Here is a 14,993-nt window from a genome sequence, read left to right on the forward strand (position 1 = left end):
CCCCAATATCTATCGAGAGGAAGCTCCTTGTTTACCCACACTTTGCAGCTCTGGAATTAAATACCGTGACTTCACCACTGTTCACACAAGCCTACACATCAGCAGAAAGGAATATACGCCACTGTTTTCTAAATGTCAGATTAAATACATCTGTACATGAAATATATAGTATTATAAAAGGGTTTATATTGTACAGGACGACAATAATGTAATTCTGCTTCTATCAAAGCTTATAAAAAGTTCTTCCTTAGGAAATATTAACTATAGATATTAAAAAAAAGGTCTTTTTTGTCATTCAGATTGCTACAAAATTTTCTGACATCAAAATTGTAGCTCATATTGCTTTAAAATATTATATGGTATTCTGGCATCTTTCTATTTTCCCTTGTATAAGGTACTTACGTTGACAGTTATAACCTCCATATCCGGCACAACATGTCCGTCTATAGGACACGCGATATCGCCATAACGTAGCATAGTGAGTACTGTAAAAAACGTAAGAAACCATTTCAAGATGAAAAGTATGCCGTTTAAAAGAAAGAAACCCGACTTCACCTCAAAGTACTAAGAGCTTGGTGAAAATTAAAGGCTGTTAGATTAAATTTTTAATCGCGATTTAGTTTTGTTTGACCCTTCCATCTTCCATTCACTGAGCAATTAAAACCATCTAACGAATAAATTATCGGAACAGAAATGACATTCATCTTGAAGTAATAACGATAAGAAAACAAGATGAGTTTGTGAAACACTGATGCCCCCGTATGGCAACATCAAGCGAAGGTTAACCTTTCTCAAATGCAGATCAAATACGCTGGTACCTAAAGTAAGGCCTTTTCACAAGAAATACAAATGTTAACAAGATGTGTTTGTGAAACACTGATGCCCCCGTATGGTAACATAGCAAAAATGAAAGTTTTCTTTAATGCAATGTTCTTGTTATCAAATGAAAGGTCCTGTCACAAGAATTAAATATGTTAAGTATGAAAGCACTAGCCATAATACTTTAAAAGTGATGGTCAAGGTTTTTGTTTTTTTAAAAGTAGGTCAAACTCAAAGGTCAAGGTCAAAGGGTCTGAATTCTTGGTATTCAATGAAGGGACTTCTCACAAAGATTACATATGTGAAGAATGAAAGCCCTATCCCTTACCGTTCAAAAGTTATGGCCAAGGTTAAATTTTTTCACAAGTATGGAAATCTACAAGGTCAAGATCAAAGGGTCAAGGTTGTTGTTATCCAATGAAAGGTCTTTTAACAAAAAATATACATGTAAAGTATAAATGTCCTGATATCTACGGTTCAAAATAAAATAAAAGTTTAAACTTTTCATGTAAAAGTGAGTCAAATTCCAAGGTCAAAATGTCAAATTTGGTGGGACCCAAAGAAAGGTCTTCTCACAAGGAATACATATATGTGAAATATGAAAGTAATACCTCCACTAAATCAAAAGTTATGGGCAAGGTTAAAGTTTTTGTGCACAGACAGACAGACGGACGGACTGACACGACAAAAACTATATTCCTTTATATTCTATATAAAAGAAACTGACAAATGAAAATGATTATCATAGTTATTTTTAAATCTTTCGTAAAATATGTAATGCCAATTTATAAAATAATATAAATGATTATATCAGTGATAATATTAAATATATATATATTGAAAAACAATAACCAGTTTCATTCTATTGATTTTTTCTTGTATTTAAAAATCTCACCATTTTCCCCAAATGCGACTTGTGCACTCTACGACCTCGTAAGGTTCTACGTTTTTAATTACTTTCGTACAAGGGCTAGCATCAATTCCAGTTCCAGTGATCCTTAAATTAGTGTTTTAATAAATATAAATTCTTAGAGCAATATGAGCTGCATTTTTGAAAATTTTATTTTACTGTTGTAATTTTGGTAAATTTGTATGTAACTTAAATCTTTATGATCTATTTGACTAAAATAAAGCAGAAGAAAGACTTCTATGTACAATCCAATATGCAGTTTTATATAAGACATCATCATTGTACAGGACGACAATAATGTAATTTTGATTCAATCAAAGCGTATTAATAGTTCTTCCATCGGAAAAATGAACAATGAAAGTTTATTAACGTTAGTTTATTCTGTCATTGTGGTATCTTTTTGTAATATTGCAACAAAAAATTCCAACATCAAAGTTACAGCTCATATTGCCTTAAAAAGAAACTGAAATATGAGGACAATTTTATTTAGATGTATATATTGTCATTATTATTTTTTTTTTATTTGAAATGTTTACTGAAGTTAGTCAAAAAATTATTTTATTTTTGATTTGAAATATTTCATTTTTTTTTTAGCTTACGTGTACTATAGCAATATGGACAGAAGAGAGAGAAAAAGAGAGAAAGAGAGAAAGGTATAGAATTACTTTTAGAACGGTTGATTATTTTCTTTCCAAAAAAATAACAAGATAGCTCTAGTGTTACTTACAAAAGGAGGAACCAAATGCAGCTGGTGTACATAATGATCAACATAGAAACTCAGTTTTAGGACGCTGTGAATTCTCTGTAACTGCAGAGGTCTTTTATTGCAACAGGATGCGGAAGTAAAGCCTTAACCACCGATTGACTGATACGTATTTACAAGGCTAGTGATCGTACTGTATTTAAATTTACATATTGAGTCAAAACCATGTCTTTCTCTTAAGGGGGGACCTATGTCCGAAAAGTCTTTGTGTGAAATTTTCAAAACTTTGACATATCTTTCCTGACCACTTGCTTTTAATTTTTAGGCATTAAAAACAATACCTTTATGTGCTTATTTTTGCACAGGAGCACGTGCAAAAACAGTGTGAAACGCTAAAAATAGATTATCTTCAGACATTATTGTTTTACTCCAAATATGCACTAAAAAGAACCAAAAATGTCAAATCACAATCGAAATCAACATGTATTTAATTTATATGACTTGTATCTTTAAAATGAAGGCAAATTCATTGTAATTTATCTCGCATGAAAAATTATAAAGGAGCACAATGTAAGTATCACCCCGTTTTTCTTGTCGTATTTTTTACAATTCCGACATGCGTAACAGGTAATATCTTAAAAAGTCTTTGTGTGAAAATGTTGTAATTAATTTTTTTTTAAAGAAGTCACCCCTCTCTTTATTTTAACAAAGAAAAAGGTATACCTTTATGATATAATAAACGAGAAATATGACGTTTTCTTTTATTTCCATTCTCTTCTGTCATAAATATTGACCTTTCTGCACTATAAAAAGGTAAGTTAGCACTGACAAACATCTGAATATAAATCTATTTTGCAAAAAACGAGAATTTTGTTTTGATAAGAAATAATTTAAACAGATAATCTCTTTTCTTCTTCATTCTAATCATTCTGCCCCACCCTTTCCCCGTCAACAACCAACACCCAATAGAACCTAGGAATGACTTTATACAATAGACTATAAATCAATAAAATATAGGTACAAGTACATTTCTTAATTTTTTTTTCAGTTTCATCCAGAAAGTATAATTAATGGTAATCATAAAATTAAACATATTTCCCTGATTAAAGCCGCTGTCTTTGTTGAATTTCATCTTATAATTTTTGCATTTTTATATCAGCATATTATGGAGGTATTTCTTCACAACTGAAATTGCTATGAATTATCAACCAAAGGAAGAGAATTCTAATATTAACAAACTCCAAAAATCAAATAAAACTGTAATAAATGATGAAAAAAAAAATTCTTATTGTAAACTGTGTACGTTATTAATTGATAACAATGTTATGCCTATAATCACAGTTGCAAAAGTCAGCGGGAAAAATCAAACGTCGCTATTGTGACGTCACATAACGCTGCTTTGACGTAGAACGACATAGGTCCCCCCTTAATAAAAAAAAAATAATGACAATGCATACATCTAAATAACATCGTCCTTATACGGTATAAATCTCAGTTGATTCGATACGCAAGGGTATGTTCTACGTATGTACAATTTCTACAACGAGTTGATGAAACAAGAATATCAGTAGTCACGTTTAAAGTCGTCATTTCACAAGTTCTAAGGTCGATATAATGACCTTGTCAGTAAGAACAATTTATCATTGAGTTAAATGCTGACTGACATTTTTCATATTTATCGGTAGTCTATTATTTAAACACAGAATTGACGACGGATTTTTCGTTATTTTCCGATCATGACAAGAAGCACACGACGGTAGATGCTCACTCCTCCATGGCACCTGATCCCACCTCTGATGTTTTGTAGGTTTGTGTTTGCTCTGTTTCTATTTTGTATTGCTTAATGGACTTTCTACAATTTCATCTATTGATGATTCTGAAATACTACCACAAATGTAATATAATTGTAATGACACAATATGCAACATCAAAATCGACGAACATGAAGTACTGTAAAATCACATATTTTCGTGAGATCAGATTTTTGTGGTTTGAGGGAAAAAATGTTTGTTCGTGGGGATTTTATTTCGTGGATGAAGAACTTTTTAGTGGTTGTGTATATAAAAAATTACATTTCGTGGTGGGCAAATGAACAGATGTATATACCACTCATGGTTGTATCAATATTTAATGAATGATGGAAGATTCGTTAAACTGATCATTTTTAATTTGTCATTAAATTCAGTTCTATCAATGTTTTAATGAACGAATCCGTGCATTAAACCTTCATTTAATTCCTCAATTTTAATGAAGGTACATGTAAGGGGGCTTCATTAAGTGGTCATTAAGTATGGTGGCCTACATTATGTTTTGCCCGCTTTGAACAGTAATTAATCTTAGTGCCCAGAAAGCCCTGAGAGTTGAAACCTTTCATTCCCGAGAATGTGAATTTAACTTGAACATATTTTCTCTTTTGTTCAACAAAAAAGATTTATAAGAAAACATTCTGGACTGTTGGTGAGCTATCTGCTTGAAGTAATGTTTATTTTAAATGTTAATTCCAGGGTGTCTTATGTAACAAATATGGAGGAAATTATGAAAATAGAAGCTCACGACCAAGAAATTCTTTGTGTCCAATACTCAAATCTAATTACAGGTGGGTGAGTTTGTTTTTTTTAGATCCTTGCATGGAAAAAGAAGTTATATTCTATAAATTTATTAATGACATGGATGTTAAATATTATAGACTTTTGCTTTCATACTAAAAAGAATTCCATTAAATAAATCAATTAGCAATATAAATAATAGTTTCTTTTAAAAAGGTAAAGATGATGAACAGTGTTATATAATTCTATATAAAACAACAACAAAAAACTTTACAAATAGATGAACAGGGCATAATTGTGATAAATCACAGACCCATGGAAATTCCAAAAGCGGAATCAGGTGACCAAGATAAGAAGGCATCCCCTGTAGACCGGTCACACCCGCTATATGCCCTTATAACTGATCAGATAGACGAAATATTCATTGTTTTAATGAAACAAAGGCCTAACAATACTTATAAGTATGAAAACTGTCACTCAGAAAGTCCATCAAAATAAGGAGGACTAGCTTTAAAGCTTTCAAAATTTTTATTTCATTTTTGAGCCTCACGTGAGGCAAACAAGTACAGACAACATATAAATCTTAAAATTAATAATGAATGAACATAGAGTTAGTATACAGTATTATTTTGAGCTCTCAAGAGTGATAAATGAAGGAATGACTCAAATATAATGTTTGTCTTAAATCCCCGAACTTCTGATCCATACATTAAATCTTGAACTACAATTGTATCAAACAATTTTACAGTAAAAAATTTTCCTGAAAATAAAATGCCATAATATTGAAACTTTCTACAGATGACAATTACCATCATTGTAAACGAGGAGGGTATTTTCACAATGTCTCTTTTTGAAAAAAAAATACAACATTGGCTTTTGGTGCAGTTTGGAGCATTCCTTGGCTTTGAAAGAGAGAAAAAGATATACATGTAGATCCCAGTATATATTACATTACACGTACTTTATAACTTTACTAAAATTTTTCTATTAAATTTTAGTTTTTATGTTTTAGGCCATACGCTAATTGCGTCGGACAGAAGGGGTTGTAAAGGAATATTTTTACATAAAATAATAGTTTTTCTTGATAAGGTCCCAAGATGATGGCGTCTGGTAGTAGAGATCGCCTCATTCACGTCTTTGGCGTGGATCAGAGTTACAAATGTATGCAAACCCTCGCTGACCATTCCAGCTCTGTTACTGCCATCAAATTCACGGAAAACGAAGAACAAATTAAGCTGCTTAGTTCCAGTACAGACAAATCTGTTCTCTTCCGAGATGCACACAAGGTATAATTCAATCAGCAATACATTAATTTTTTTATTGTATTAAAATATGCATTGAAGTTTGATGTTGGCTGAAGAAGCATAATTTGTTTGTTTGAATACCATTTAAACAAGCTGGTTTTCAAGCGTTTTATTTCTGTTGCAGACTCCAGAGTGTCAGTTTGAAATTTCTAAACATCAACATGTCGTAGGCACCAATACATTGTATGAAATAGATATCGAACCCACACAGAAACACATGGCAACCGCATGTCAAGACCGAAACATCAGGTAATCTGTGTTAACTTTTTAATAATTCCAGAATTTACAGGGCAGTTGAAGTTTGGGCTTCTTGTTCATTTAAAAGTAGACAAAACACCCCTTGATATACTTTAGGATCAGGTTCACTTTATCAATACTCTTGGAAACACACCTTTTTTGAACGAAACACTCACCTAATCACTATGAATACGAAAAACAAACATAAAGATTTGATCCTAGGTCTCGATTAAATGAAATATTGTGATCTAACTTACCTTTTTGCGTTACACATGAACGTTATATAAATTCTATAGTAATCTGAAATATGCTTTTTCTATTCTAAATTAATGTTCATAAAACAATAAAAAAAGAATAAGAGCAGAACAAACACGGACTTCCGAAACATCAGAGGTGGGATCAGGTGCCACGGAAGAGTAAGCATTCCCTGCTGACCGTTTACGCCCGCCGTGCTTCTTGTCATGATCAGAAAATAACGGAAAAATCTGTTGTCAATTTGGTGTATAAATAATGTATTAACAATAAGTACGAAAAAGTCAGTCAGCATTTGACTCAATGATAAATTGTATTTGCTGACGAGGTCATTGTATCGACCATAAAACTTAAAAAATAATGACTTTAAACGAGACTGCTGATATTCTTGTTTCATCAACTTGTTTGTCACTAATCTACCTAGTTATAGAAATTGTTCATAAGTAGAGCATGCTCTTGCGTATCGAATCAATTGAAATATATATACTCCGTATGCAGGTGATGGTATATTGCTGCATAAGCAAGGGAAAGTTAAAGTCATCACGTTTATCATAAAAGCTTTGTGTTTAGATTGCTATTATTGTCTTTTTCAAGTAAAATATCCAAGTATGAAACATATGTGTCAGACATTGTGGTATCTTTTATTTCAAGCTCACTAGGATATATCGTATCCACAAAGGAATGGAAATGACCATTATTATTTGACAATACGTCGTCGATATATCTAAATGTCGAGTTGAAAGTCACAACAAGTGTTTTATTCTTATCACGTATAAGATTTTGCATAAATTCTGCTTCATTTCAATACATAAAGGTCTGCTAATAACGGAGCGCAATTGGTACCCGTTGGAATTCCACTAGATTGTGGAGGACCTTGTCTCCAAAAACCACAAAGATATTGTCAATCATAAACTAAAGCAACTTTTCGATGGCAACTTCAGAATTCTTATTTGTGCAATCAGAATGTGTTTTAGCAAAATAATTTTGACAAATGACCAGGTAAGTAAATTTACGAAATTCATTTTTATTGAAAAAGCAGCTGTCGATGATATCAAAAAGCCTGGACTTAAATTATCATGGGGAAAAACTTTGTGTACAAAGTTGAAATGAAAAGTCATAAGTTTTTAAGCTGTTGATTTTGGTAAATTTCAAACTGTCCAAAAGTCATTTGGAATTTTTGAGTATCCACATTGATTCAAACCACTTCTTGAATATATTGTTGCACAGTTCACGACGTTTTCCCCTCACTACTGTCAATATCTTAGTAGGAGTAACAAAAGAGACTTGGTTGAACATTTACTGGAGCCCGCAATGTATCTTTATTTGTAATGATTCTTATGAAGTTTTGGAATCCAATATATCTGTGGAAGTTTAAAATACTGCTCATTGTACATTTTAAGTTTTAACTTCACAGTGCTTATAGTAAAACCCTTCTCCTAAGCACTTGATATTATATCTATAGTGTTCCTAGGGATCTGCCTCACTATTGATATGCTCTAACAGATTTATGAAATTGAACATTGTTCCTTATGTTAAACTTTTACATAACAGTGATCATTTCTTTGATGTAACAAATGGAATTAAGAGATACATATGACTGCCTGCAGAACATTTAATTTGACATCATACATCATTTTAGTTTATCTTAATGGATTGGATCTCTGACCCTCATTAAATATGTTTTCATTTAGTGCGAAATACTACAGAATTTTTTTTGAGGGATTAATATACATTATGTACGAGGTCACAAATTTTCCACAGAAAGATTCTTCATCAGCATGTACTTAAATACATTTTATTAGTACAATAATTTCAAGAAATCGCTGTGTTTTTCTACAAGAAGATTGATTAAAAATTGACATTTTCCGGAATTGTGACCCCACGGTCAATGCATTTACAGTGAATGTAAAATATGGTTAGAATATGTTTAGAAACCAGTAAATTGAATTGTACCTGGCCACCACGAAGTCACAATGTTTAGTTGGTATGGCGATATCATTCGAATATTTTGTTTATAACAAAAAAAAAAGAATTCATAAATATCAAATACGTAATCTTAACAATGTACAATTCAATATAATCATTTTCATTCAATAATAAAAGTTTCTGCATTATATATGGATAAATGTACCTTTTATAGAGTATACAACATTGAGACAGGGAAGCAAACGCAGTGTTACAGAGGAGCAGAGGGAACTAAAGGGGTCTACTAAAGCTTCATTTAGACCCTTCCGGTCAGTACGCGTTCACTAGTTGTTCGGACAAAAGTCTGTGTCTACTGGACTTCAAGTCGGGGGAAATTCTGGCCACCATGATCGGCCATTCGGAGCAGATCAATGGCGTGAAGTTCATGCCGGACCTGAAGCGTCTGGTGTCTGTGTCCAGCGACGGCTGTATCTTTGTCTGGAGGCTGCCTCCCGAACTGACCGAGTCCATGCGAGGCCTCCTGGAGGAGATGGGGAGACTTCCGTTTGAGGCCATCAACGGGGAAATCAACAGGTTAGAGAATCAATCAAAGTTATACAGAGGAATAGGTAGAATTTTTCATTGACAACATACTTTGATTTACTAGTATTAATAATTTTTGCTAGTCAGCTAATGCAGAGAAATGCGTAAAGTTTTGAGAGCGAATGAGGGTTTCATTCACACATCTCGTTTTCTGTGTTTCGCCTATTTGATGATATTGAACATTGTACAATTTTCTTCGATTGAACTATTCTTAGCTTTCTCTGTCTTATATACTTAAAATCATATTATAAAACATATAATGAACAAAGCTGAGGTTAAATATTAGGAACCACGGATCAATCTGGAGTAAGACTTACCGGATTGCTGATCCCGCCCCTATCTCACTAGAAAAAGCTCTGGAGGAAGCTGTTAGGAGCCCCGGTGAACGGGTAGCTAAACCTAAGATCAAGGAGGAACTAGAGCCACAGGTACATAAAGAGTCACCTAGTATCCAGACAGAGGTACAGACCGACAGAAAGGATGAACTGTCTGACTTCAACAGCACCATAACCGGACTACCCGACTGGATACAGGCGAAGGTGAGAAAGGGATAACAAGGCAGGAAAACTTTAGACAAGATGGGTCAACGTGATCAAGATTATAATGGTGATGGCTTATATGGGTCAACGTGATCAAGATTATAATGGTGATGGCTTATATGGGTCATTATCATATTGTTACAAATTTATATTTTACCTTTGAAGTAAAGTTTTGTAACTCTATATCCTGATAATTGTTTAATGATCTAATTTTACAGTAGTGAATTGCTGTGTTAATACATTGCTTAATGTTTCTTTGTTAATTTGTATAACTTCCCAACTTCTATTTATTCACAGTGGGGTGCCGTCTGGTAGGGGGAGTTTCTTAGCCAGCATCTCTATTAATTCGCAGTATATAACTGTCATTGAGGGGATGACCAGTATAAATAGGGTTCAATTGGTTAATTGCTCTGTAGACTTGTTGATTATTTTGAAGATGTCGGAGGCTCAGTTAAGACGGGCTAGAGAGGATTTGGTAATTAAACATTTATTATAGTTTGGTTAGGATTTACCAAGTGACACCTGATATTTCACCGAGATCTTTGGTAAAATTATTACACACCAAGGGCTTTCGGAGAAATTATTGGTGATAGCCTAAATTATTAAACGGCTATTACTTCTCTTATTCCTGGAAATTAATACCAGCACCAATTTTACACCGAAATTTACCAAGGTGTTGTGTATTGGTGACTTGGTTAATCTTGGTAAACACCGAGTTGCACCGAAATATTTACCAAGGTGTAGCTCTGGTGGTTGGTTAAAATATTAGGGATTTGTAATAAATATAAAGGTATTTATTGGTACATATAGTTTTAATAGGGAATTATTAAGTAAGCTAGGAGAATAAAAGAAGTTTGGTTGATTTATTTTTATAATTTTACATGACTTTCATTTTCTTTAAACTGTAAATAAATAGTAGAATAGAATTGGTTTTATTACTTAAAAAAGGTAAAGGTTTAATACAAGGTTTACTTTAACAAATTGATACATTGGGATTTATATTTTGGAATTTACTAGTGCGGTGGATTATAGTGTTACAGTGTGTGATTCAATATGGAGTATTAAATAATTTTCACAATAAAAACCAACGTTCCCTATAAAAATTGTGTTGACGAGTTCGCCTCGCGTCACAATATCAATAAAGAGATAAATAACCAATAAAAGTTAGATATCTTGGATCTTAGATATTTTGCTGTTTATAATTAATCAAATGAAGATTCTAAATGTAGTAAGCCTTTTGGGTCTAAGTGAATGTTTTGCAAATGTTATATGGGGAATAGTCGGTTGAGGAGAAAATAAACGAATATTAACACAGTAAACAAGATTTCGACCATGCAGGGGCTCTTTCATAGAAAGGATTATCACTTTAGATGAGAACTAAGGATTGTACTTTTTGAAAAATAAATAAGTGTTTCTTAGGGTAAACTTTATCGGGAAGGAAATGACCTTTGTTACCTATAATGACTGGCCATTTGTTTCCAGATGGGCAGGGATATCTCTAGTTCTCGGGAATCTGACCACCAACCACAGCCGCCTTCTGGTCGTTGGGCGGTAAATAATGACAGTTTAAAGCCATGGATAAGTGGAAGAAAGGGTCCGTGTGTGCAGGGCGAGCCTGTGGATTATGACAGTGAGTAGTAACATGTAGATATCTATAAAGTAATCTATCTAAATTACCGTTTCAGATTGTGATTCATAGACATACATTCAATGTACTTTGTTTTTGAAAATATAAATTTTAATTTTGCTGAGGATTATTCAAATTACATGGGAACATGTTACCTGTGAAAATCTTGTTGCCTAAATGTTCCAAAGTACTGATACTGAATAGTATTGTTGCCAGAGCCGTCCGGCGAGGAAACCTTGTCTGTGGAAGATGTTGAGGATAACGTGGACCAAGAGGAGAATCCAGAATACTCCGCCGTTTCCGGGACTGACCCCTCAGTCGAACCGATAGACACAGTGAGTGATGAATGGATTGAATGCTGTGCTTTACATCCAAACCAAATATTTCAGTAATTGTAGAAAAGTGCCAAATTTAGAGTACTATTATGAGATATTATCAAGCCAATTGATTAGGAATTAGGTTCATCATTCTGCAAACATTTACAAGGGTATTTGTTATGAAATACATCTCTTCACTTGTTTTGTTTGTTGACCATTTTGGCGAATGAACAGTCGTTATCTATAATGAAGTCTTTTAAATGGATTAAAAATTAAATCAAAGTCGGCAAGAGTTGTAAACAAAACCGTCTGCGCAAAAATACAGCGTCCTAACAACTGAACAGGCAAAATGTTCTTATTTCAATCTGACACGGAAGAAATTGATCAAGTATTGTTAAAAGAAAATGAAAGCCATTGAAGAAATATACACAACACTGATGTGGATTTCTTCCAATTTTCAAAAAAAAGACATTGTCCAAAAATCCAGTTTGGATCAATTTTGAAACGTTATGATATATTTATAAAGTATTAAATAACAAAGAAACAAATTTGTGACGAACGTCCTATAGATTTAGGAGACAAATAATGGCACAATTGGAACTTGTGTCCAGTCCCTTTGACATGTTGTCAATGAATATGATCAAAACAAACAAACAAGACACAATTAAGTAGCGCTCTGACTAAATCGAGAGAGGGGGTAGAGAGAGAGAAACAATACCCAAATATATATGCTGAAACTGAACATTTATAAAATCAGACAATATTACTAGTCCAATCCTTTATTGCCAATGTCTAAGGTCTAGGTTTCCCCGTCCTCTGTCTGTCTAACTGGCTGTTAGTCTGTCCCACTTGGCTTTCTGTGTTTTTAACACTTATAGTTACTAAGCTGACGTCCATTTTGAGAGTGTAACACGATGAGTTGAGTTACAGATCAGATTTGCGTTTCTTTCTGCTTCCATAACTTTTTACAGAATTATGACCATTTTGATTTTTGAGAGTAACCAGATTATACTTGTTGGTAGAAGACAAGTATATTACAGTACTCAGTTTGTTAAAGTTTACTTTTATAACATAAAAAGACTCTTTGTAGGAGATGGAAGAGGGAAAGACGGAAAATGAAGAAAGTCTGACTTCCATAAATCCGCGAGTGAGCCTCTCCTCCAAGTATTGGTCTAAGTCACAACTAGAAAACATCAGGTTAGTGATTCTGACTGGATTAATAAAATATATATACTCTAGATTTCAGTCTCAGGTCCAGTAGAGGAGCATCAGTTTAATGGTTGAAAATGGTGCACATAAATTGAAACGAAGGCTCTTGAATATTTTGAATATTTGAATATCAAAAAGAAATGTAGCCAGAAAAATGTATTTTTTTTTTTGGTCATTCAACATGTTCAAGTGAAAAAAAAATGCTGATTTTTAAAAAAAATTATAAATACCAATAAAATTCTATTGTTTGATAATATAAATTCAAAAGGCATTATCTATTTCTTACATGCAGTGGACTTTTTTTTCATTCTAGTAAAATGACAATGCAGATCTGTATGCAGCAGCAAGACTTGCTTAATGTGAGTTTACAATCATTTCTAACTAGTCTAATGGTAGCCCATGGTCAGATTTAAATAGTACTTGTGCAAAGGTAGGTAGTATATGATAAAATGTAACTTGTTGGATGGTATTTAGTGGTAAATTTTGATTTTCTGATACCATTCGATGGTCAGATTTTACAAATTTGAATTGCCTTTATAATTACATTTGTCCTATATATTTACTAGTAATAAGTGTAGCATATAAGTTCACGTGGTCAGTTTTTAGTTGGGTACTTTTTATAAAACACATCTTTTACTACCATGCCCCGTTCTGAGGTCATGAGGTATATTTTTACAGTAGAGACTTATTAGTATATGATTAAATGTTAATTTTAGTAGAATTTTTACCGACCTTGAGAGTCAAACATGTCACAATAGACTTGAACTGTTGATAATAGTTTTCTTTAAATATCGGAATATTGTATTTTGATCCATAACCTTAACATTTAAAAAAAACATTCCATCAAAATATTAGGTCTATTTATTTTTACATATCAAATTAATAATAAGAAAGTTTTCACTGGTTTTATGTTTGATAAATCTTAGATCAAACAAGACAAAATGCAAGAAAACCTCACCCAGGAAAGTGAAGAAACCAAAGAGTCATCATCTGGAACGAAGGAGAAGGAAATCATGCTTGACCTGCCATGCATCTTTCCTCGGGAGATTTCCTTAACTTCAGGACAACAACCAAACGTAGCTTCAGAGGAAGACTTTGATGATACCTCAAAAGAAAAGAAAGATGACACTCTTACACAAGGTATCCAAGAAAGAGATGAAATTTCTTTAAGGCGGGAAATGTTGAATACACTTAAGGAATTACTGGAAGCAACAAGACAGAATGGACGTCTGTTGATGACGTTAGACTCCAGTATTAAGAAGAATACAATGGTACTACAAAACTTAGCTGACTTACAAAGGGAAAAACTCAGGGAGGAGGAGAGTTGTTAAAAGACTACCCTCTCCAAGGTGAACATGCTGATGAAATTTAAAGGACACATATTCAAAAGCAGAACAATCATCCCTTTTATTACAGAAGATCAATTTAATTTGTACCTAAGAAATGAGTATTTATCTCCATATTTTCTAAATGTAGACTGTATATTTATTTTAACGCATTGTTAGGAGTTTATATATCATATTGATATATTTTGATATATGAATAGCATGTTTACTACTTAGTACTTACTTCTTAACAATGCAATGCTCTTAACCATAAGTATCAACCTACATCGTAAAAAGCATTGTATTTATAGCAAAAGATTGTGATTCCTACATGTAATAAAAGTTTTCATTTGTTTATAGTTTAATTCAACAAGTGTCAGTATATCATTTAGATACGGTTTGAAAACAGCATAAAACTATGTACATGTGTAAAATAAAGATATAATTAATAAACTTGGAGGAAATTTTCCGAGAACATCTCAGAATTTTTGGATGAATAAAGTACATACGGAGAAAAGAAAGATAGGGTTCATCCAAGATCAGTCAGGCCTCAAGACAATTTACTGAGAAATCAATAAACTTAAGCCAAAATTTTGATTCTCAATATATCTTATTATTATCTTACTAAGTATTTATAATATTACAAACGTTTAAATATTTCCATTTCTATTTTTTTTTTCTCTGTTATAACTCTTTG

The 14,993-nt window shown here is 32.7% G+C and overlaps 1 protein-coding gene and 1 long non-coding RNA gene across 4 annotated transcripts; one reads left to right on the top strand and one right to left on the bottom strand.

The window, feature by feature from the left end:
• Positions 1–405: 405 nt before the first annotated feature.
• LOC134247501 (uncharacterized) lies at positions 406–2,538 on the bottom strand. Its single transcript, XR_009987868.1, has 3 exons — positions 2,457–2,538; positions 1,715–1,816; positions 406–485 (listed from the first exon to the last, which is right to left on the bottom strand). It is a non-coding gene; the product is annotated as an uncharacterized LOC134247501 (long non-coding RNA).
• Positions 2,539–4,921: 2,383 nt separating this feature from the next.
• On the top strand, positions 4,922–14,683 carry LOC134247503 (WD repeat-containing protein 62-like). Of its 3 annotated transcripts, none has more exons than XM_062729854.1 (10): positions 4,922–5,028; positions 6,068–6,264; positions 6,407–6,531; positions 8,912–9,270; positions 9,566–9,818; positions 11,301–11,448; positions 11,650–11,780; positions 12,853–12,959; positions 13,285–13,330; positions 13,898–14,683. In XM_062729854.1, exons 4-10 carry the CDS (start codon positions 9,083–9,085, stop codon positions 14,300–14,302), a joined length of 1,278 nt encoding a protein of 425 aa, XP_062585838.1. In that variant the 5' UTR covers positions 4,922–5,028; positions 6,068–6,264; positions 6,407–6,531; positions 8,912–9,082; the 3' UTR covers positions 14,303–14,683. The 3 variants fall into 3 exon arrangements, with proteins under 3 accessions (XP_062585838.1, XP_062585837.1, XP_062585839.1); XM_062729853.1 differs by having other exon boundaries at positions 4,928–5,032; XM_062729855.1 differs by having other exon boundaries at positions 4,928–5,032; positions 11,662–11,780; positions 13,898–14,681.
• The last annotated feature ends 310 nt before the right edge of the window (positions 14,684–14,993 follow it).

Source organism: Saccostrea cucullata, unplaced genomic scaffold, assembly GCF_032062105.1.
Source record: "Saccostrea cucullata isolate Sc308-1 unplaced genomic scaffold, CSIRO_AGI_Scuc_v1 ctg18580, whole genome shotgun sequence".
NCBI lineage: Eukaryota > Metazoa > Mollusca > Bivalvia > Ostreida > Ostreidae > Saccostrea > Saccostrea cuccullata.

What these genes read in the sequence shown, in the direction of transcription:
- LOC134247503 (XM_062729854.1), top strand. Translation starts at nt 9,083, where the DNA reads ATGATCGGCCATTCGGAGCAGATCAATGGCGTGAAGTTCATGCCGGAC. An exon ending in CCGACTGGATACAGGCGAAG is followed by an intron (nt 9,819 to 11,300) that starts GTGAGAAAGGGA and finishes ATTTGTTTCCAG; the next exon opens with ATGGGCAGGGATATCTCTAG. An exon ending in TCACAACTAGAAAACATCAG is followed by an intron (nt 12,960 to 13,284) that starts GTTAGTGATTCT and finishes TTTTCATTCTAG; the next exon opens with TAAAATGACAATGCAGATCT.